General features: G+C 49.8%; 1 protein-coding gene and 1 long non-coding RNA gene across 2 annotated transcripts in view; one reads left to right on the top strand and one right to left on the bottom strand.

Moving 5' to 3' along the window:
* Positions 1 to 10482: 10482 nt before the first annotated feature.
* HOXB4 (homeobox B4) lies at positions 10483 to 12773 on the bottom strand. Its single transcript, XM_027697119.1, is given in 4 exon segments — positions 10483 to 11422; positions 12197 to 12623; positions 12733 to 12752; positions 12755 to 12773. Coding segments are annotated over 4 exon segments (768 nt in total). The 5' UTR covers positions 12759 to 12773; the 3' UTR covers positions 10483 to 11105.
* LOC113974205 overlaps positions 12421 to 23891 on the top strand; it is a 27768-nt gene continuing 16297 nt past the window's right edge. The window contains exons 1-2 of the long non-coding RNA XR_003536476.1: positions 12421 to 12533; positions 22261 to 22354. This is a non-coding gene — a long non-coding RNA (uncharacterized LOC113974205). The remainder of the gene's footprint in view (positions 12534 to 22260; positions 22355 to 23891) is intronic.

The following is a 23891-nucleotide window of genomic DNA, read 5'->3' as shown; positions in this document are numbered from 1 at the left end:
GGAAGGGTGGGAAAACCCTCCCCATCCATAAAAAAACCCCACTCCGAGCTGGACGGAGGCGGAGGCCGCAGCCCCGCACCCGGAGGCAGGTGAGGGGCTCGCAGGCTCCGCTCCCAGGGGCGCTGGGAGAAGGGCTCTGGGGGTGGGGGGCGATCGGTCCCTCTCCCCCCATCCCGGAGGTTGAGGATCGTCCATTCCCTATTGATTTCCCCGGGACACGCTCAGGGAGAATTTGACCCGGAGTTTTTCAGGCTTCTCCCCTGACCTCCACATAGGGCCGCCAATAAAGCGCTGAGATATTTTCGCATTGAGCCGGACATCAAAAGGAGACGAAAGAGCAACGAGTGGGGATTTCTCCTTAACCCCTCCCCTCATATCTACGCTCAAAAACAAAGAAGGAGAAGGAAAAAAAAAAAAAAGAGGAGTCAAATCTCCACCATCGCCTCTGATTTATAGCCCTCCTTTTCAACTTGGGATGGTTACGCGCGGGGAAGTGTTGAAACGTGGTAGTTGCCTTTTATTTCTTTCGTGTCTCCCTCCTCTACTCCTCCCCGCCAAAAAAAAAAAAAAAAGAAAAAAAAAAAAGAGAACACTTCAAAGCAAACCGTCCCTGTTTCCAAACTTCTGCCTATTTAGCTGAAAAGCCACCGAGCCCTTCCCTTTTGTCTTGGCTGCCCGGGAGTTGTGTTCGCCTCCCTTTTTAAATATGAAAATGAAGCAGCGGCATCGTCGGCCTTGGCTCCGGGCCCTCCCCGGCGGCTCCTGGGCCTGCAGCGGGTGGGACCGGGGGGACACCGGGGCTGGAGCCCGAGGGTGATGCTGGGGGTCGGGCAGGGCGAACACCACCTCAAACCCCTTTCCAGGGGAAAAAACACGTGAAAAAAAGGGTAAGAAACAGCTTCTGCCACGTCCGGGCCGCTCCTCTCCGCTCCTAAGCCACAAGTTTTCCCGTTATCCCCCTTCCCTGCTCCTCTCCCCGCTCTCCATGCCCTGCAGCTCTCGCCCTCCGCGATGCTTTGATCTCAAACAACTCTCTCTCCTGCCGCCCGCAATAAATTATGAATTAAGGTGCCGTTGACTCATATTTACAGCGTTAATCGTTTCCTCTTTGGGTAAAGGAATGGGGCGCGTCTGGCCGAGAGGGGAAGGGAGGGAGATTTCTTGGGGGATGCGATGTGATAAACGCGGATTCGCGACGCTGATGGACCGGGACCTTCTGACGAGAGACGACAGGCAAGGAGAAAGGCTTCTTGCCCAGAAATCAATGAGATCCCGCTCTCTCGAGCCACTCGAAATAACCAATTATCCCCTCCCGCCTCTCCAACATTTCTCCTGCCGTTTGTGGCCACGAGGCACAGTGGCCGGTTCTAGAAAAACCCGTTTTCAAGGAGTTAATAAAGAAAGACAGCTTAGAATGGTAAGGAACTCTCGGCTCCTTGTTTGTGGCGGGTCTGGGAAGGCGGCGGAGCTGCCGAGCTGGGAGAGGCGCTGCGGGGCTGCGCGGGAGATGCGCGGGGGCTGCGCGGGGCAGGAGCTTCTGCTCCGGGCTTCTCTTCGCAGCTCTGAGCCAAACCAAGTCCTTTCCCGAGGGGATCCGCTGACCCCAGAGGGTGGAAACTCGGGGTTTTGGGAAGGCTGGAGCTGACGGGAGGTGGGGAGACAGAGCCCTGAGGATCTGAGGGAGTGAGGGGGCGCTCGGGGGGTCTCCCAGGGCAGGTCCTGCCTGGAGGGATGTTTTGCACCATCCAAGCCCCTCTCTCTGCCCCGCTCCCCTCCCTCAGCAGGGCAGGGAGAACTTTGCCTTCCACTGCCCGGCCCAGAGCCCAGCCTGGGTTTGGGATCCCCCCCTCCCTGCTCTGCTCTTATCTGGAGTGTGAAATCCCCTCCCAAATCTGGGTCCTGACATGAATCTGGGGTCCCCTCCGAGGCTGGAGACTCTTCTCCCGGGTTTTGGGCTCCCATCCCTGTTCTGGGGTGCCCTCCTGGCTCTGGATCTCCCAATGGATGTGCGGATCTATCATCCAGGAGCAGAGCTTCTATTCTGCCTCTGAGCCTCATAACCGGGGTCTGAGACTCGTCTCCAGGGTCATGTTTGGGGTCCGGAGCCTCCCCCCGGGGCCGGGCTCCCCTCCGGCAGCGCTCCGGGCTCGGGGCAGCGTCCCCAGCACGAAGGCTCGGCCAGAGCGACCCGGCAGCCCTCGGCCACGCCATCCCCTCCTGACATCTGATTATTAAAGGACGACACTCGCACAAAGGCGTCTGGACCGGGGGATAAATAAAGCCCCGGTATTGATTTAAAGGGGGCTGCCGCCCGGGGCGGGGGCTGCGGGGTGGTTCCCCCGCACCGAGCCCGCAGCCGCCCCCCCCCCCGCCAAGGGCCGGTTTCTCACGCTCGACATCCCAAACCGAGAGGGAAAAAAATATAAATAATTAAAAACCCGAAACAAAATAGAATCGAATACAACAGAAAAAAACAAAACGGGGGGAGGGAGAGGGGAGGGGGTCTGCATCCAGTCGAAGTCGACAACTTAAATTAATACGGGGCTTGACAGAGAATGATGCTGTATTTCTGGCTCAGTCACCGTCCCTGGATATCCCTTAATATTTAATGAAAGTCGCTGAGTTCTTCTAATTTTGCTACATAAAGGTTTACACTAGCAGACAGAGTTAAATATCCCCGCTCGGGCGGTGTGAGACTCGGCTGGCGAGCAGAGGGGAGGAAAGGGAAGGGAAGGGGGGAAAAGCGGTGAATTCTCACCCGAGAATCCGGTGCGAACATTTAATCTTTGCTCCTGTTGTCAGTTTTATTGACTCCTCGCATGTTTGGGGCTTGTAAAATATTTAAAAACGCCATCTCCCACTTCCTCCTTCCCTTTCAACACTCCCGCTTAGGACCAATTTGGTCCAGTTCGGAGGCGGGAGGGGAGGGCAGCGGCTGCCTCCTGAGCTCCCATTTTCCGCGGGGGATGCGCTCCCCGCGCTGCCAGCAGGGCAGGTAGCTGTGCCCCCCGTTTGGGACACAAAGCTCGCCCCAAAAAGCTTCAGCCTCCCTATTCCACCTCAGTGGCTCGGCAGAGATTTCCCTGCTCCAGCTCAGCGATGTTTTACAGAAGGTAACAGCTGCCCGCCAGGTTTTGCTGCTATTTAAGCCTTTTTTTTCAGTGCTATTTCTTCTCGGAGCTGTTTTTCACGAGGTGAATAAAGGCCCGGGGCCCTAAATAGAAAGATGTCCCTTTTCCAACTTTCCTCACGAACATCACCCTCTACCTCTCCATCCACCACCATCCCGCCCTCAGCGGGAACCGGCCGCTTAAAAAGCCACTCAAAGTCATCCACCCGCTGGAAAAGCTCAACGAATCCCCCGCAACGAGTTTATTCCCCTTTCTGTTGTTGCCGGCGGTTATTGGACAACCCGCCCGTGTTGGGGTCACTCGGCAGCGCCCCAGTTCCCGCAGATCCCCATTGTTCTGGGTTTGATGGGCAAACGGCGCGTCCTGCCTGGGAGCAGATCCCTGCCTCTCTGAGGCAGAGTTACCTCCAACCCCTCCTGCTGCAATCTCCATCCTAATATTAATATTTTTCTTTCTATTAAAAAAAAGTCTGGTTTAAAATGAAGCATGTCCAGAAACTGCCTCGCTTTGCTAAAGCAACCTGTGCCTGCCCTCCAGCGAGGAGCGTCCCGGGGGCTGGGGAGAGGGAAGTGGGGAGAAAATGAGTTCTCGTTGATAAAGGGATGCTCCAACGCAGGACTCCGAGCTGTAATTTTTGTCTTAAGGTCGTGCTCTTTTACTAGGTTTATATGCCAATGAGGCGTTCCCGGTTTACCAAATTTATACAAATCTCTCCTTAATTGGTAATCACAGATGCTGTAATTTAAGACCCCCAGCTACAGAGCTTTCATATTAGCTGCTGATCTATTACTGTAAATCGTCTGAAATAATCAACTCCAGGGAGTGGGGTAGAGAGAGATCCTCGCTCTAAAATATCATCGCTTGCACATCATTTTCACTCGAGAAATGATTTATCTTGGACACCGCTATAAACAACACAACTCTCTCACAAACACACACACAATGGCAGCCGCACTGCTGCTGACATGTTTATTGTAATAAATCAAGAAAGGGGGAAGAGAGAGGGAAAAAAAAAAAAAAGGTTGCGAGGAGAGAGAGAGAGAGGGAGAGGGAGAGGAATATTCCTAAAAATATCAATGAAATGCCTCGATGGGTATAAACACACATACCACCATGTGAAGAGAAATGGGAGGAAATGAAGACGGCGATTTGTCACATTTTACGACAATAACATTAATAACAAACAATAAATTTACATGGACATATAGACACGCTAGGAATTGGGAAGCCCCTGCTACTTACAATAATCCAGCCCTCGGCGTGGCTTCGTGGTTCCTGAGAATTGTTTTATTGCGGGCTCCTCTCCCTCTCTCCTCCTCTCCCCCTCTTTCTCTCTCTCCCTCTCGCTCTTTTCTCTCCTTTTTTTTTCCCCCTCAGCTATAGGCTTGTTTTTTAAAGGACAGTTGAATTTCACGTCAGACACAAGGAGACCATGTCTGCGATTTTCCTGACGAATACATATCTATTCTGCAACCTCTGCATTAATTATTTAATGAATCACGTGATGGGGAAGGGGGAAGGGGGTCTCTCGGTTTCATACTCAAAGGACCACTGTGACCTTCCACCGGAACAGGATTTTTTTAAAGAAGTTTCGAACTGAACGAAGCTTTTCTCGACGGACAGAGACCCCCCTCCCCGGGGCCGTGCCAGTTGTGCAGGGCGAGGGGCACCCACTCCTCTAGTGAAGAGCCCGATTTTAGGTCAAATTCCCCACCCTGTGTGGAGTTGAGAGCACTTAAACCCTTCTCTAAACCTCTCCTGGAAGTTGGCTTTGTTGGACCTTGGTTCAGCAAAGCCTCATCACGCTTTCTCCTTATTTTAGGTTTTTTTTTTTCTCTCCACAATCTTGTACTGAAAGGCACGACAATTACAGAGTCTAAACCAGCCAAGAATATTTACACAATTGGGTTTAAAAAGCTCAGCCTTCCCTTCACTTCCAGGCCTTTTTCTCCCCGCCGCTGTTATTGTTTGGCCAGACTATTGCATTAGGGAAAAAAAAAAAAAAAAGAAAAAAATCAAATTTCGACTGCGAGGAAAAGCTGCCAAGTACAAGGAGGGGAGGAAAAAAAAGAGGACAACAAAGGGAACCGCTGGGAAAGGCCGCGGAGCAGACGCGGAGCAGGGAGCCGGGCGCGCTGCCCTGGCACGGCCCTGCCCTGGCACGGCTCTGCCCTGGCACGGCCCTGCCCTGGCACGGCCCTGCCCGCTCCCCACGCCCACGGGGAGAAAGTGTCACCCGAGAAAAGGCACCAAAGAAAGCCTGAAAACATCAGGATCGTTGCCCAGAGAAAGAGGGAGGCAGGGACAGCCCAGCGCGGAGCATCTCCCACCTCTTCCCAGCACCCCGAGCCCCCCCGGGAGCAGAGATTCCTCCCCGGCGGGGTAAAGCCCGGAGGAAGCTTATATCAAACTCAAAAATGAATTTAAAAAGCCTAAAAATGGGGGGGTGTTTCCCTCTTAAAGTCGAACGTAAGGGGCTGGACGAGGTGGGCTGGGCCCCCCCCGGCCAGGAAGGAGCGAGCGGGGGAAGCGTTTGGTTCTCGAAAGCCCTCGATTATTTCTGAATCGATTTTATCGAGTGCGAGCAGTTGTCGGAAGAAAGACGTTCGCTCAAGGTGTGGGAGGAAGCGAGGGGGAAAAAAAATGCGATTAAAAGGAGTTCCCGTCGCTGGGGGGGGGGATTTCCACGAGGGAGGAAACTTCGGGGAGGGGAGGGGGGGCTTTTATGAAGACTTCAGGTCAATTCAGAAGCCGCAACTTTCACTTCATAAAACCACTTCTTTTCTTTTTTTTCCCTCTTTTTTTTTTTTCCTGTCATTAAAAGTGCATCCCTGTGAATGGAATCGGATAAATAAATTTAAAAAGAGGGGGGGAAAAAAGGGACACGAGAAAAAAAAAATGGCACAGAGCCATCCCAGGCAGCAAACGGAGCAGATACTCCCCCCTCCACCTCCGCTGGCATTTTTGGGTTTGTTTCATGCAAAAGAAGCACCATTTCGGGTTTGGCGATTTTTTTTTTAAAGCCCCCGGTTCAAAGGGTCGGAAACGCGGCCATAAACAGCGGCTTCGCCCTCCGAGGTGCCGTGATCAAAGCCGTTCTCTTTCTGAAGATAAAATGAACGTTTATATAGTGAGAAAGCGAGATTGATTTACAGATTTAAACACGCCGTTCTTATTGCGGATCATAAATCTGTCACCGGGGCTGAGAAACTCCCAAGCCGCTCCCAGAGCTGAGCAGCCTTTAAAGAGACTCGGTGCCACACCGGGCCAGCGCGAATCCCACCCCCCCGCTTCTCCCAAGGCCCCCCTTCCCAGGCAGAACCCCTCTTATATCCATGGATACACATATATAAATATATATATATTTATTTCCCCTTCCTCTCTACCCCTGCTCTCCTATACCTCCAACCCGGTGGGGTTTTCTCACCTAAAAATTCTATTTAAAAATCAAATTTGGGGATGTAGAGGTAACAAAGGACGCCAGTGGCTCGGCGTTTGAGGGGTTTGGGATGGGGGCGGCGGCTCGGGGGTGCCGGGAAGAGGCTTCCCGGGATTCCCTGGGCCCGGGGGGATCCTCCGCGCCCGCTCCGCGCCGCTCCGCGCGGGCACAGAGGAGCTTTTGAGAGCGCCGTGGGCAGGGGCGAAGCGGGAGGAGGTGCGGGGGGGGGACAGAGAAAGGCGGGGAGGGGGGGGTTTGGAGAGGGGACTCTCGGAAACAAAGGAATTTCTGAAAATGAGAGGAGAGATGAGACGATGGACGCGGCGAGGCCGCGGCTTCGCTCCTGCGCTCGCCGCTTGGGGTTGGGGTTTTTTTACCCCCAAAATTATTTTTGGGAAGGCGAGAGCAGCCCGGCCTCGCTGCGAAGCCAAACCGCGGCGGTTCCCCGCGCCCACCGCCCTCTCTCCTGCCCGTTTTCCCTCTCACAAAGCAAATCCAGGCTCAAACACCGAGGGATTTCGCAGCCAGAGGAGAAGGGAAGCGGTTTATGTGGCTACGGGACGATTAAACAGTGAGAAAGCAGAAATAAAACGACTTCTAAGCCCTTCAGTCCCCCCCGTTTTTCTCCCGGCCCTGGTTCCCTGATTCCACGGCTCAAACCCTGGGTTTTTTCGGGCCGGGACCCCGCACACGCAAAGTTTTGCTGAACTGGGGGCTGAGCTGTCGCCCAGCACAATGTCCAGCCTCGGAGAGGTCAAGGGGTTTGCGAGGTCAGTCCCCGGCTATAATACCCAGCTAATCGCCTAGAAAACGTGTCCTCTGCGTGAACTCTCTCCCCCGAGCCGGGCCTTGCCAGCGCTGGATTTTGTCTCCCCAATTTTCCCCCCTTCCCATCGTATCCCCGCAGCGCTCCCGGGAGCGGCAGCACCTCCAGGACGTCCCCAGTCCCGGGACAAAGACACGGCCTTAAATCGGAATATTCGCGGTCTCTGGGACGTCCTTAAACCGGGACACCCGCACCCCTTGGGGACAGTCTGCCCTGACCATCCCGTGCGAGATTTTTCTCGGGAAAAAAAAAAACAAAAGGAAAAAAAAAAAACTTAAAACAATGAACAAAGGAGAGAGAAACACCCCCGAAACCACCCCGCACCAGCCCGGCCGGGGATCCCGCAGCAAAGCCCAGCAGGGCCGAGCCCCAAACGCTCCCAAACCCCAAATCGAGGAGGGGAAAAAAACCCCCAAAACTATCTCCACAAGTAACCCCCCTGCAAACTTTCCCTCCTGCCCGCTCCCCTCGCTCGCATCGGTCAAAATAAAACGAGGAGACAGAAGGAATAAAACCCCCGCACGAGAATTCTCGGGTTGTTTCTTTTTCTGCCTCTCTCCCCCCCCCTTTTTTTTCTTTTTTAGCTCCTTTTTTTTTTTTTCCCTTGCTTTCGCCCCAGATTTCGGGTGAAAGGAGGCAATAAACCGATCCGAAATGCATGCCAAGAGAGCAGCTCCGTTACCTGGTTCGCTCCCACATCCTTTTTCCAACGGCCCAGAGACGGCCCTCATGGTTTGGGTGGTTTTCTTCCAAAAGTGAGAGGTCTGGGGGGAGGGGGTGGCTCGGGGGGGGGCCGTTGGATTTTTGGTTTTTTCTCCCCCAAAAATAAAGCTTTCACCTTTACGATCCAGATTTTATTATTAATATTATTATTTCCCCCTGAAGATTCTTGGAGGGCTCCGGGTGCTTTTTTCCCAACAGACGGTCTGCGGAGATTTGCTGTTGAATAACAATGGGAAAAGGATAAGTATTTAAAGAAAAGAAGTGATTAATGATTTTCTGTATAATTCTCGCATTTTTCTTGGCTTCTGTCTGCTTATAATGGCTGTGAACTTTTAGGTCCTATAGAAATCTTCTTTTCTGCCCCTTCTATTCTATTCATACTTTCCAGCTTTGATTTGCTTCTATAGACCCCGCATTCCTGGAAGCATATGCCCCCTTTTTTTTTTTTTTAAACAACCATTTTTTGCCATTCTTAGAAGGCCTATCCTGAAAATAACACCCTCTTTACAACCTCAGCAGATCAAAGAGAGAAATAGCAAAATAAAATGCAACAACAACAAAACACCCCAACCTTCAGGCATCGCAATAAAATACAGCCCTTGCCACCCTCCCTGGAAAAAAAGAAGAAAAAAAAAGTAAATAAAAAAGAAACTTTAAAGGTTTGCAGTTGCTACCTCTAAAAAAACGCGAGAGTTCACAAAAATCCAGCCATAAATCCATTTCTTTTATATCAGCGGGTGTCACATACGCCGTGTGATTACATTAATATTATTTTTAAGTGCTAAAATGTCAACACAAAGGAAAATCCAGCGGCCCTTTGTTCGAAGCGGGGGCGGGGGGGGGACTTTTGGGGACACTTTATTTGCAAGGTGGCCGCGCGGTGACTTAACTGCAAACGAGAGGAATAAAACACACAAACGCACACTCTGTTTAAATATTTCAAGCCCTGTCTTTGTCTCTGAATAATTCAGGGGAATATTTCGGTCCTGTTGGGGGGTCTCGGAGAATTCCTCGAACATTGAACAAATAAGCAAAGCCCTTTTTTATTTTTTTTTTCTTTATAAGAGGCAAGTATAAGAAAATGATTATTTTCTTCAGCTGCTGCCGAGGCTTCCACCCCCCTGAGCACAATAGTCCTTTTCTTTATATATATATTTCTAACTTAGAGCTGGAATGTTATTTCGTCCTGAACAGTATTTTCGATACTTTTCTATGAGAAAGAAAATGAAAATTAATACAAGAGCTGCGGCTCACAAAAGAAGCCATTTGTCTTCTTGATTATCTATTTGCTTGTCAGGCTATGAGCTATCGCAGGAGCCAGCTCCTTTGTAATATAAAAATACACCGAAAACCTGCAAACACCGAGAAACATCTGTGCAAAAATTAGACTCATTAATGCATTAACTACCTTGGAGAAGGAGATTTTTTTTTTATTTGATTTTTTTTTTTTTGAGATCCAGAAAGCTCTCTAGAGAAATGCAACGCTCCCTCCGTCCCTCGCAGCGAAGCAAAGCGCTAATGACCGCCCCGGTTTTTGTCTGAGCCCGGTTTGGGAAGAGCATATTAATATATGCTTTGAACAAATAAATCATAATATGTACGGCTTAGCAGTACTTAAAGCTGATATACCCTAGTCAAACATCTTTTGTTTTCATTAGGGACTTGAGGCTGTGCCATTGACAACAGAAACCCCTGGAAAAAAAAGAAACGTGCTGTTTAATTAATTGCTTTAAAATATGTATTTTTTTTTCCTCTCCCCTCAGCGGAACAAAAAGACAAACCCCCCCCACATCCCCTCCCCCCTCTCCAGACACAAAAACCAAAAAAAAAAAACCACACGGGGGCAGATTCAACAATGAGAAAATTTATTTTCAACCGCGCTTTTTTTTGTTGTTGTTGGTGGTGTTGTTCCTTTTCTCTGCTATTTACAGGTAATCCTGGACATCCCGAAGGACAAAGGGAGGGATGGAGGCGGCCGGAGGGGGGGGGGGGTCGAACCGAGTCCCCGCTCACCCCAGGAGGGGCAAAACCTCAGCCCTCCGCCAAAATAATTCACATTTTCGGTACAAAACCCGGCGAGGCAGCGGGAGAGGAGCCTTTCCCCCCTCCTCTGCCCCGAGGCCGCGGGGGTGACTCCAGGTGCCGCAGTTCATCACCCAGTTTCTAACCTGAACCCCCCCCGCTTTCCCCCCTCCCACCTCCCTTTCCCGGACTCACAATTAACCTGTGGACTCAAAAAAAATCCCAAAACAACCAACAAAGGAAAAAAACCCAAAGGAGCGGGGTTTATATCACTCTCCATCCTCTTCCTTTCTTTGTCCACCACCTACTTGACCCGATTTTGCTCTTTTTTTTGTCCCCCCCCCAGCGTCCGAGAGCTCCGCGCTCCCCGCGGGCCGCGCCCGGAGGGGATTTTGGGGTGGGTTTGTTGCTTTGGGGTGGGTTTGTCTCTTTGGGGTGGGTTTTTTTGTCTCTCCGTTGCTGCGGTAGAACCGCCCGGTCCTTTGGGGTGGCCGGGCCGGAGAAACTTTCCGTTTGTGGCTCGGAGGGGAGAAAAGAAAGGGATGGGGAGGGGTGGCCGGGGGGGGTGGGGGGAAGAGGGGGTGTAGAAAATCCAGTTCGTCTTGAAGAAACTGAGCCTCATTTATTAAAGTGAGCGCTGGTTGTCGAGGTAATAGCAGACATAAGGTCCATCCTTTGTACGGGAGAGTAAACATGACAAATGGGGCAGAGCTTGGCGTGATTAAAGATGAAACAAGGATCCATCTTAGCCAAATCTGAAAACTACTATCTACAGCCTCCTTTTAATGGAAGAGAGGCACAGCAGCGCGGCTCTGCTTTGTTGCAGCTGAGTCTCCCTCTGTTCCCCCTATAAATAAAGAGCACCCTCCTTCCCTCGCTTCAAAAAAAAAATAATATCATGTGTTCCCTACACACACACAGGACTCACACCCACAAACACGCACTCCAAACATCCCGGGAACAGTTATAGGCTGCCGGCTGGTCCATGGGATCGGCTCTGAGATCCTCCTTGTGGGATCTGCAGGCTGGCGGAGGAGCCGGAGGGGTTAGACCTGATCTTGGTATTTGGTAACTTGTGGTCTTTTTTCCATTTCATCCTCCGGTTCTGGAACCAGATTTTGATCTGGCGCTCGGAGAGGCACAGGGAGTGGGCGATCTCGACCCTGCGCCTCCGGGTGAGATAGCGGTTATAGTGAAATTCCTTCTCCAGCTCCAGGACTTGCTGCCTGGTGTAGGCTGTGCGGGAGCGTTTCGGTTCCCCTCCTGAGTAATTGGGGTTTACTGAACAAACACAAAGGAGGAAAAAAAAAAAAAAGAAAAAGGGGAAAAAAAAAGAGCAGAAGAATTACCGAGCTGTTCCTTTAACGGGTCCTTTCCCCCCCTCAAAAATCAAAAAAAAAGAAAAAAAAGCATCACACATTCTTTCGGTGGGGGGGATACACTAAAAAAAATACACGGCAAACCTTCTAAAAATATACCCACAACCTATCTGCGAATCTCCACCTCCATCCTCGTTGCTTGACGTGTATTCCTGTCTAAACGTTTTTATAAGGTCCCCCAGACACATTTTCCGTGCCCTCTGCGTGTGTATATACTCATATATACACACAGCTCTACCAGAGCATCGCTCGGTTATCCCCAAATCTTTTAAAGTTCCCCCTCCACACGTGCAAACAGGCAAACACAGACACTCCTATTTATTAAATATCACCCTAAAAAAAAGAAAAGGGGGAGGGGAGGGGAAAGGAAAATAGTAAAAGTTTACTCAACCCGCCACTTAAATACAAATTACAAAAACATAAAACTTAACTTATGAAGATTCAACAGCCATAAAAAAAGTAGCCTGCAAGAAATTGGAGGAGGATGGTAACAGAGACTTCAAAGGCACATGGCCAAGCAGAGCAATAAAAATTTATGGAGGATGTAATTATACCGCTCTGCAAACAGGCGATCGTAAATCTCCGCGAATGGTTATTTTACAACTGGTGCAATAAGATTTCTACAAGACTTTGAGGTGCTACTTACTATAAAGCAAAGCCACTTTAGTTCACTTACCCGTGCTTACATGGACTTTTTTCATCCAGGGGTAAACTACCGGCTCTTTGCACGAGGAATTGGAAGGGCTTTGGTTCAGAGAGTTTTGGCTGCAGGAGGGTGGCGGGCTGGGGGTGACCGGCTCGCAGGGCTGGTTTGGCTCCGAGAGGTGGCTCTGCAATCCGGCCGGAGGATGGACATGACCCCGGGGGGATAACACCGCTGCTTGGTGGCCGGAGCTCTGACAGGACGAGTAGAGCTGCTCCTTGCAGGCTGACCGCGGCTGGTACATCGCTTCATGTTGGAAAGTGCTCTCTCGCCTCTGGCTGCTGTAATATTCCGGCGAGTGATTGGGAAGGTAATCGCTGTGGGAATACTCTTCACAGGGTGGGAACTTGGGGTCCACATAGTTGGAGTTGATCAAAAACGAGCTCATGGCCATTAATTTCTTAGAATTGCACACACGGAAAAAAAAATATATCTCTCTCTCTCTCCTAAAATTTATTCCTGTCCCCCCCTTTCCTCGTTTTCCTGTTTCGTGGAACCCTCCTACTTACTGTCAAGTGAACAAAGTTGAGTCCATGTGACAGCGCGGGCCAATGGCGAGGGGCACGGCGAGCCCCGGATAAGGAAACCTGCCCAGCCCGGGCTCTCCCGGGGCCCCCCAGCATCCCCGGGGAGGCGGCCCGGGGGCACCCGCTCCCCTCCGGCCGCCCCCGGCCCCGCCGGCCCCGGGCTCCGGCAGCGCCCCGTGGGCGAGCACCGACACCCCCCCTCGGGCCCACACCCCTCGGGGGTGTGTCCTGGCTCGGGGAACCGAAGGAAAGAAAGGGGAGGGTGGGAAAATAAAAAATCCTTTTCCCCTTCCCCTCCAAAAAAAAAAAAAAAAAAGGATAATTAGACTATAAGGTACAAAAAATATGATTTTTCGGGGGGTTGGCGGCGGCTCCCCAGCGCTGCCCCCGCACACATGGAGGCCCCCCCCGGGCGGGGGCTGCATCTCATTCCCCGCTAAGGTGATCCGGGAAGGGACATTGCGCCCCGAGCCTGGCAGAGATGAATAGGGCTCGTTTGGGATCGATAAGAAATTCATCAGCTAATTCGGGGTACCCGGGCTCCTAAATCACATTTAGCCGGGCTCCGAGATTGACTGTTTTCCCACGCACCGATGGAAAAAAAGGAGCCCGTCCTCCGAGCAAGAAATCAAGGACTTGATGAACAATTACAAAAGCGAATTAGCCCGAGTCCTAATGCATCTTCGCCTCGCCCTTCTCGTAATAAAGACGCTTTAAAAGCCAGAGCGAACCAGCAGCCTTTCAAAAGCCACCCCTAATTCCTCAAATTCGCCTTTAGTCCCGAAACGCTCGATAAGCTCCTCACGAGCGGCAGGGAAGAAAGCAATAATATATATATTTTTTTTGTATCGGTGCTGAGATTACACGAATTAAAGCGCTGGTGGGATCCCGGCTCTCAAATCGCAGCAATAACGCCCGCGCCCACCCCCCTTCCCCCATCCCCTTGGCGGCTCAGATTTTATCTCCAAGTGATGATAAAGTTTTATCGCGGGAGCGCCGGAGTTGAGCTGAGGTCAAATCCAAAGCATTTCTTTTGAGCTATAAATCGCTTTTCTGGTTAAGCCCTTGTTTTCACCCCTTTATTTAGGGTTCTGGGTGGCTTTTTTTTGGGGGGGGGAGGATAATTCCTTCTGGGTTTGTGACCTGTAGTGTTTGTGTCAACTACATATTCCCCTAGATACGAATTTGTGACCCAACTTCCTTTACACAAATTCGGATCTACAGGGTACATATAGAAGACAGATGCGTCCTCCTCGGTCAGAGATCTTCTCCTACCGCCATAATTCTCTTCTGGGGCAGGGAGGGGGGAAAGTTTTGTGGCTCGAGAGATCAAGAATTAATCTAGAGGTGAAACCGGTTAAAATATTCACTCTTGAGAGGAAAGACGATTAATTAAAGCACCAACTCAGCAGGCGAATAGCTGATACTAGGAGAGGAAAAACTGGAAGTTTTCCACCCTCTCCTCCGTATCTTGTACATTAATTTATCGCTCATCTAAAAAAAATCAGCTTCTGGACTGAATATTTGAGTGTAGGAGCACAACGAGACTCGAATCCAAATAACCGCCTTTTGAAAGTAAAATGTCACAGCTCTGTGCCCACCCCACCCCGAAACCCTCGCGATTATTTTCTGATACGCAGCGCAAAGATTTAATCCATTTTTCGTTCTTAGAGGTCAACCAAGGTTTGGGTTTCTGCGTGCGCAGATAAATCGTATTAAAAAAAAAGGAAAGGAAAAAAAGAAATAAACAGATGAAAAGAAATACAGAATGTAAAGGCAGATGGGACGACAGGTTTTTTTTTTAATGACAGGCAATTCTTTTTACAACCCGAGAAAAAGATCAAAGGCGTTTCATTTCCGAAAAAGGGATATAAAGCAATAAAATATTCATACTGTCTAGGTAATGAACCTTCATTCGGAACTAATGAGGGTAGCATCATGTTGAGATTTCGTTTAAAATTACAGTTGCCCAAGAGATTAAAAGTATAGCACCCCCCTTTCCTCTTCCTTTTTTTTCCCCCCTTTGTATTTCAAAAGGCGGAACATTTTTTGGTCAAAGCATCGCCCGAATTAATTGCATTTAAATGCCGCAGCAGAGACACTATCAGAGAAAAGCTGCCTTTCCTCTGCTCCAAAATTCCTGTAAATATCTTCGATAGATTCCACAAACTCCTCCATTTTTCCTAACAAAAGACAGTTATGGCCAAGAACGAAACCCCCGCCGCTCTCCCCGCTCGTGATGACGCGAAATTTTTCAGGTACTTTAAGGTGAACGGTCGGATTTGCTGCTAAAACCTGTAATTTCCACAGAAACAGAAAAACCTAAGCAGCGTTTTAAGAAACACGTCCAAACGCAACACGGACAACCCCAAAATCATTTTATGCGCGTAAATAACCCCCGAAATTCCAGCCAAAGCAGCGAAGCGAAGGCTCTTTTTGTCCAGGGAGGACTTTCCCACCTCCCAAAGCAGCACCTCCACCGTGCTGGGGAGCCGACAGAGACCCTCAAATTTACCTTCCCCTCTAAAACCCGCCATAAAAGTAAGAAGCCAAATCTAATCTGCTTGTACAACGTGGAGACGGATGCCATAAAATAACGCTACACAACCAATCCCATTAGAGCTCCTTTTATTTTTTTTTCCCTCCTCCTCTTGGATTTTATTCCTCCTTTCCAATCCCCTCGCTGATTTATTTTATTGTATTTTCTCGCAGCCGGCACCGTAACTATCTCCTAGACGAGGAGAGGAGCCTGACTAGAAGTAACTAGGCCTATTCTGCATTTTTACCCCCCTCCCACATCCTTTAAAAAAAAAAAATCGGTTTTAATTTCCCTTCCCGCTGACACGGGGTTGGCGTTTGCGAACCAGCACCCCTAGCGTCTACCAGAATCCTTTCCCCCCCTCGCACCTCCAAGAAATCTCCCCCTCGGCCGCCTCAGATCCCGAATTAAAGGCAGCCCCTCTCCGTACCCCCCCACCCCTGCTCCGCGCACCTTTTGCTGGGAACCCGCGCAAGTTCCTCCCGGCGAGTTTTCCGCGGGTTTTTCTCCAGTTCAAAGCGGGAAGAGATCGCGGGAGGGGTTCCCCTGGACCCCCCGGCCTGTTCTGCCCTGCGGAGCCCCCCCGGCCCTGCCCAAAATCCCAGTCAAGGCACCTGCCGGGGCAGGGGGGGAACCCCCCGCTCCTGCTCTGAGCGCCCCTGGGGTCACCCCAAAAGAAGGGGCACCAAGCGGGGGGTGCCCTCAAACCTCCCAGCACCGCCCAGGTGTAACCCCGCCGGCCGTACCTACCTTGGCAAAACGCGGCTCCTCTCCCCGGAGGAATTCCCGAGGGGGTTTAGGGCGCTCCCTCAAAACTTGGGGAGGTTTTGGAGGCGGAATCCTACAGAAACCCCCCAAACCCCCCCCGCCGCCCCCTCCCCGCTCCAGCCCGGCTTGTCCCGCTCTCTCTCTCCGTGTCGCTTTTTCAGTGGCATTAATTCTCCATGAGAACACTAATTCCTCTTTCTCCTTCTTCTTCTTCTTCTATATTTTTGTTTTGTTTTGTTTTTCTGTTTTGGTGGGCTCTGTCCGCGCCCCCTCCCCCGCCGCCCCACCAGAAACCCAACTATTGTCCTTCCAGGCGAGCGGAACTGCTCCTGGCAGCGCCAGGAGGCCCTCTGAGCATTTTGGGGTGGGAAACCCGCAAGTTTTGGTATTAATCTCATAGTTTGTCAGTCTTTGTTAAACAGCGAGGCGTGTCCGCAGCGCGGCGGCCGCCGAGAGCCGCTTTGACCCGCGGTTCACCCCGCGCCGCGCTCCCTCCGCGCCGCTCCGCAATTTTTAGGGCTCTTTTTTCTTTTTTTCTCCCCTCATCCCCCCGGGTATATCCCCCCTTCTCCCCCCCGGAGCTCTCCCTCTCCAATCTGGCAGCAACGAGGATGGAGATTTATTTTTTTAATTTAATTTTTTTTCCTTCTTTCACCCCCCCCTTCCCTTTCGAACCTTTCCGGGTTTGGGGAATTAAACTGGGATTTCCCCCCGCGAAGCGAAAGGGGAGCGCGGGAGGTCTGAGGTGTTTCCTTAGGGCAGAACTTTTAATAATAATAAAAGAGCAACCGGCGCCTCGACGAGATGTATAAATGCAGGGAGGGAAGGTGGAAATCAGACCACACCTGTTTTGCAACAGGGAAACTGAGATTTAAGTCTTACGTGGTTTCCCAGCCAGCCTCGTGTATCCTTTTAATTTATAATAATGATCAAAAATGGGATATTTTCATCCGAGCTCGGGAAGCAGCTCCGGGAGGAGCCCTGGCAGGGTAGGGGTGCCCGGGGAGCGAGAATTCCCCGTTTACCCCCGCGTTTACACCACCAGCTCCAACACCGCCATAAAGAGGTTATTTGGGGAGGAAATCGGGATTAAAAAATATATTCAATAGATTGTTCTGTAGGGAAGAAAAAAAAAAAAGAATACTAGAAAGAAGCGCAGCCTGAAATGCGCTCGCAGCGCCTGCCCCGGACTCAGAGACCCCCGGGCCAAGCCGGGAGATAAATTAGAAATATCCTTGAAAATGATACCTTTAATTTCCTCCCTCTCCCCTCCCCTCCCTCCCTCCTTCCTCCCACCTCTCCAAATGAACCCACTTCAAATGAACGCGCCCCTAAATTGAAAGTTAAACGTTGTGATGGAGGAGGGAATATTACGGGGGAAAGTTGGGAGGTGGGGGTTGGATTTTTTTTTTTTTTTAATTTTTTTATTGCCGTGAAATTATACCTGCTTGTTTTAATACCCCGAAAACAAATGGCCTTTATTATCCATTACCTGTTCTATAAACCTGGAGTAGAAATGACTGTTCTGGAGAGATAAGTGTAGTAATTACAAGGGCGAGGAGATGGATCACCCAAGTTACAACTAAACGGTAGCCCTTATATAGTGATATTTTATAAATACCAAGCAAATTCATGGCAATTAATTAAACCCGAGCCTTATCAGGCGAAACAAAACGCTTTACGTTCTCTTGAATTTCACCTACTCCATGAATATATCCGCATCGGGAAAGCAAATGGATTTTCCAGAATGCCTTTCCCAGGGCTCTAATATTCTCTCCCTTTCTCTTCCAAGAAAAATGACCCTTGTTATAAGTATTTAGTCGCTGAAAATATTTAAAAGCCGGGGGAGGGAAGCAAATTTGCAGGGGTTTTTTTTTGTTTTTTTTCTTGCCCTCCTTTTTTCCAGGAGAGTTTGCCTCGCTCCCACTGTTTGCTTAAGGAGCGATTGAAAAGATCTTCCCCGGTCCCAGTGCAAATAATATTTAGAGTTTGGAGGGTTCGGAGTCTGGCGGTGCAGAAATAACTTTGAAACGCCAAGGGAAATATTTATTATATCAGTTCATTAAACTGTTGCAGTGACCAGAGTGGAGTCACATTTCAAGCAAGAAATATAAAATATTTCATTCGAATTCCGACGGAAACCGTGCTGCAAAAATAAAAATCAGCCACTTCAACCGGACCGAGAGAAACGGGCACTTAAAAAGGCCTTTAAATATATATATTGAAATTTTTAAAGCCATCAGCCCATTGATTTTGCCCATATATCACTATTCCAGATTTCCCACGATTAAGGTAGCAAGGCAAATAAATCGCGGACGTTATTTCGTGTAATCCTTTTATTTTTTTGGGTTTGGATTTGCACTCACACCGCGGGCTTATTAAAAACTGAGGCTCCGGCACCTCTCCAGGGGCTTTGGAAGTGTTTCCAAGTAAAGATGTTCGAACAGATTTTCACCAACCGTGTCAGCCCTCTTTCTTTTTTTTTTTTTTTTGGTATAATTTAAACCCTCTCCAAACAAAATTGACGCTGGAATGAAAATTATTTTTTAACTGCTCGCGTTAATATCCTAGAGGGACCTGCGCGTAATTGGATTTAATAAATGCATTTCCCCTCATATTCTCTTAATTCGACTCCAAATAGCGTTTCAGGGGGTTATCTTAAAAAAAACCCCACACTAAGAAGTTGCTCGACGTTTCCTCACGGGAGACTCAAATCAATTTATTTATTTTCTACCCATATCCCACCCAAAATCCTGAAGCTCCTTTTTTTAATTATTATTATTTTTTATTCCTGCCTCTCCTCTGGCGGCCGAAGGTCGCTCCCACCTCGCCATCATCTTCTCCCCTCTCTGCCCAGACTCTTCCTCCCACCTCGCCCCCCTCCCCTCTTTCTTTTTCTCTCCCTCTCCCTCTTTTTTTTTTTTTCCCACTGACATGGGTCTATCAGGGTTATACACAAGACTGAGTCACGCACAGCGTAAACTTTTGACCCTCAACTTTTTGACCCCTCGAGCTATAACGCTGTACTAACAAGCCCCCCAAGACCAGAGTTGCCGTCTACATCTCCAGAAACCAGCGCGGCGCTGACTCTCCTATTTTACTTAATTTAAAAAGAAACAGGGGAGGAGGGGGGGAAAAATGGACTTCTCTCGGTGATTTTTTTACCCCGAGGGAGAACAACAAAAATCGGAGCTTTGCAGGCGTTAGATGTTTATCTCTGCATCACCCATTACATTTTTTTTCCTTCTTTTGCTCGCCATCACTTTTATATTTTAAAGATCGAGAGGAAAAAGAAAAATTCCTCAAATCGCGGTTTATTTCTCTTTTATTCGGGATTTCATCAGATATTTTTATGGGGTGTTTTGGAGGTGGATAAAGAGGAATGGCGGGGTTTGGAGGATTTTGGCAGGAGCGGAGGGCTCGGCGAGGGGACCCGGAGCTTCCACCCGGGGGGACCCGGAGCGTCCTCCCGGGGGTCCCGGGGCTGCGGGGCCGCCGGTCCCGCTCCAGCCCCAGCCCGGCCCGGCTCGGCCCGTCCCTGCTGGCAGTGAACTTGGTCTGAAGCGAGCTCTGCTGGCTGCTCGGGGACGTTACAAGCGCTGCGCCTGCACCGAAAACCCCCCTGGCCGAGGTCGCCCGTTCCCCTCCCTCTGCTCCATCCCCCAAATCCCTCCACACGCTCCCGGCCCGGTTTAGGCGAAGCCTCCCTACATAAACAACCCCGATTTGCCACCAAACAAACGTCCTTTGCACAAAATCCCGGCGCTGTAATTTGTTTTGACTTGAAGGGTATATATATATATATATATGTGTGTATATATCCGTGGACATACATACACATGTTAAAAAGAGATAAATCAAAGGGGGGAAAAAAAAACCCCTCGCGCTAGTCCTATTCTTTCAACGCTCGCTGTCAAAATAGTTTCTTTTCAAAGCTATTTAGGGTAACAGAACACGGAAAAACTACGCCGGGTGGACACCTCTCGAGTTAAGTTATCAACCTCCTTCCAAATATAATTTATTTAACGTTAGGAGGGGAAAGAATGGGAAAAAATCAGCTCAGACACCGAAATAGCCGCGCTCTGAAAGAAAATTTCGCTCTTAAATCCATTCTGGGATTGGAAAGAGACCCTCAGAGGAGGAGCCAAACCCCATAAAAGTCCCTCTTCGGGTTCCCTAATTGAGAGACCTTTATCAAGAGGATTTTAAATAATCCCGTCAGCTCGCTCCCTTCAGGTCGGACGCGTAATAAAAAAAAAAAAAAAAAAAAAAGGAAAAAAAAAAAGAAAAAAAAGGCCGAGGTTGGGGCTGGGGGAGAGAAAGAGCAATTCCTCAGCCTGAAATTCAGCGGTGGGGGAGGGAAAGCGGGTTTGGGGAGCGGGGCTGGAGGGAAGGGGTCGGTTCCTTTGGAAAGCTTTCCCCTGCTCGGGGAGGTCACGGCGGGTGTGTGGAGGCCGGACTAATTTACGGCCCGATTGCAAATAAATCGGGGAATAATCGGAGTTTTCCTCTAAATAGAATGAAACACGAGCCCGAGCGGGGCAAATCCTCGTCCCTGCCTCCAGCCCGTCCCTTCCAAGGCAGAGAAGGACCCGCAGCCTCCCGACCTTCGTTTTTTTTGTGGCCAGGAAGGGGAAAAAAAAAAAAAGAGAGGGGTGGGTGTGTGGAAATGGAAATGGAGATCCCTTTGGCTTCTCCAAAGCATAATTACCACATTGTTGGTGTGTGCCTGTATCGGAGCAATATGAACCACGTCCAGCCCTTTCTCCAGCCCTCCCCCTCCCTTGCTGCCAACACAGGCGGGCGGGAAATTAAAAAAAATAAATAAAATTAAAAAAAAAAGGGGGAAATGAAAGAAAGAAAAAAAACACCAAAAAACCCCAACAAAACCCCGGAGCTGATGTTTTCCTTAAAAAGGTGACCCGGCAGCCCCGGGGTCCGTGTCGTGTTGTGATCCGATGCTCACCCTTCTCCTCCGAGAGAGGAGCCGGGGCTGTACAAGTCTGCTGACCTCGGAATGATCCCTCTCGCCTATGAATTATTGATGAGATATGAGCTCTGATTTCTCTTTTCAGTATGCAAACCCCATTATACTGTTAAAATGGCGATTTAATCGTTTAGAATAGCTGCGCTTTTTTTTTTCCAACTCATTTGTGCCCCTTCCTTTTCATTTAATCCTCTTAATTAAATCCTTTAACAGATTTTAATCACTTTTTGTTGAATAAAATAAGACATCATACACGTCTGGAACTCGGTTACCTTGGCGAAGTTTGTTTTTGGTGGGGGTTTCTTTGTTTTGAGGGGGTTTTTAGTTGGGCCTGCGCCTTTCTCGGGTGGGTTTTTGGGTGGGAGGATGTTTGAATTTTGTCTTACAGCGAGCAGGGAAGCTCCAAAACGCACAAACATTTAAAAAAAAACCCCTCTAAAATAAAATAAATAAAACCATGACATTCAAAATGGCCTGACAACGGCACTGCAACATCGAGCTGCCTTTTGCAGCTCCCCAAACCTCCCGAACACATCCTGCCCTCCGTCCACCCCCCAAATCGTTCGGTGCTGAACCAACCTGGGCACCAAGTGGGGGTTTTACGGGCGAAATTCCACCTTTTTTCACTCTCCAGCAGCAGCTTGGGCACGAGGGTCCCTTCCTGCCCTGCCCCGGGGAGATGCCCCCCCAAAAGGCGGCTTGATGAGGGCTCTAATTAATACAGATGCTCAACTCGGCTCTTGCGAACCTGAGCTTGGCTCTTGGGGGAGAAAGAACTGCTTTGGGATTGTTTTTTTTCCCCCCTTCAGAGCACCAGCGAGGTTTATACACTGCTTACTAAACAAAAAAAACCTTCGGGGGAGGGGAGAGGTCAAAGAGACGGGACAGGAGGGCAAAAAAAGGGGGAAAATTTGGTATAATGGCACCTATTTCTTAAGGAGAGACACCCTGAGCCAGGTGAACTCACGGGGAGGGTCCTCAATTCGCATTTTTGGGGCGAACAGCCCCCACCTACCCAGACCATCGTCCTTTTTAGGTTCGAGAGCCCTTAAATCAGAGGTTTTCTCACCTAAACCCAAAAGCACGGCAGAAATATCTGCTTAAAACAAGAGATTTTTTTTTCCCCCCCTTCCTCAGCAGGAATCACGTCCTGGAGATTCTCCATATTCTCAGGCTCGATGTTAAAGCGCTTTGTATTTATTCTTGTCTTTCACAGCTCCAGAAGAACTAATTGTCCCGCGTCTGATGCGAGGCATTAAAGTGAGAGAACGGATGAAAAATGCCCAGGAAAATCCCCGCCTACCTGCACGGTCAGAGCTCCGCTTTCCTGTTTACTCTCCTTATACTTCCTTTTTCACCAGAAACAGGGAGATTTTTTTTTTTTCTTTTTTGCTTTAGAGGATGGGGTGGGGGGAAGCCTGTGCTAAGCCTGTGACCCTTTCCAGGCTGTAAAACGCCAGACAATGATACCTCACAGGAAGCTGGAGGTTTCACCACGTAAGGGGGGGGGGGGAAAGCCCAAATAAAGCAAAAAAAAAATCCAGTTTGTTAAAACAAAACCAGATAAAACCCCTCAACCAACCCCAAAAATGCTGCGTGCTGCAGGTAGGAATCAGATCTCCTGGCCAAAGAGGACAGGATTTCTTGTGATCGATTGAAGGGATGATGTTATTACGCCAGTAACAAAATCCAGCCCTTGTTCCCGCTGCCCGGGATGCTCCAGACAAGGGGGCGGCCCAGGGTTGTTACCTGTTGTCCCCCCTACAGGCGTCTAATCCCGCAGCTAAACCACATTTGAAATCCCCCTTGCTCTGGAGATCTGCATCCACTTTTTTTCCCTCCCTTGAAATAACACGTTTTCTACACCAACCGATCAGAAACGACGGTATTTGAAAGAAAAAAAACCAAACAACCAACCAAAAAATCTTATATCTCCTGTGATCAGAGTGGGTTTGGGAGGAAACTTTGCCTGGGACTGCATAAAACCTGAACATTTGGGGTGGGGAAGGGACAGTGAGGCAGGTGATGGAGAGGGAGGAGGTGGATGAAGGGATAATCTATGGACACATGGATGGATGGATACAGTTTGGAAAGACGGTGTTTGTGGGTACACGGAGGCACTGAATGCGTGGTTTTATCCCAAGCACCCATTAAAGTGAGGGGAAGTCACTTTTCTTGCCTAAATAGGTCGTTATTTGAATTTGAAATAATTTCAAGTCACCAGCGCGGCCGAGAAGGGCGAAGGACGAGCAGGCCAGCGCTTGGTCTGACCCCAAAGCATCACCCCCCTCTCCCCACATCCCTCTCCTCCAAATCGCTCCAGCCCCGTGTGGACAAACCGCCTCCATCGGCCAAACCCACCCTTAAAGCCCAAGTCCTCCAGCATCCCATAAAATATCTTTATTATGCACTGAAAAGCGGGGATTAGGGAGAGGCTGTTCAGCACAGACCCGATCTGCCGGGTGGGAAAGGCTGCCCGAAACCCGCTTCCCTTCCTCGGCTTTCCAGCTTTGTGTTTCCAGGGGGTTCAGGGTTGCAGCTGCCACCCCCCGACTGGCCAGGGAGGGAGGGAGAAGGCAGAAGTTCAGCTGATGATCGCAAAGATACGAGGAGACACATGGAGCAGGGCAGGAAAAACAGCCCGAGGAAGGAAAAGCAATCTCCAAAGTGTGCGAAAGGGGGGACATTCTGCTTTGTGTAAAAGAGACGGACATGTGTCCACCAAATGTTGTCTCACCGTGAAAAAAAGAGAGAAAGAAAGAAAGGGGGGGGGGGGGGGAAGTCAAAAGAAGCTCGTGACTGCTCTAAATTCTAGAAAATCACCATTCTCCCCCAGCACCTTCGCTT

The sequence above is a fragment of the Neopelma chrysocephalum genome, unplaced genomic scaffold, assembly GCF_003984885.1.
Source record: "Neopelma chrysocephalum unplaced genomic scaffold, ASM398488v2 Primary Assembly neopelma1_118, whole genome shotgun sequence".
In the NCBI taxonomy this organism is placed as follows: Eukaryota; Metazoa; Chordata; class Aves; order Passeriformes; family Pipridae; genus Neopelma; species Neopelma chrysocephalum.
This window is presented reverse-complemented; position numbering and strand designations above follow the sequence as displayed.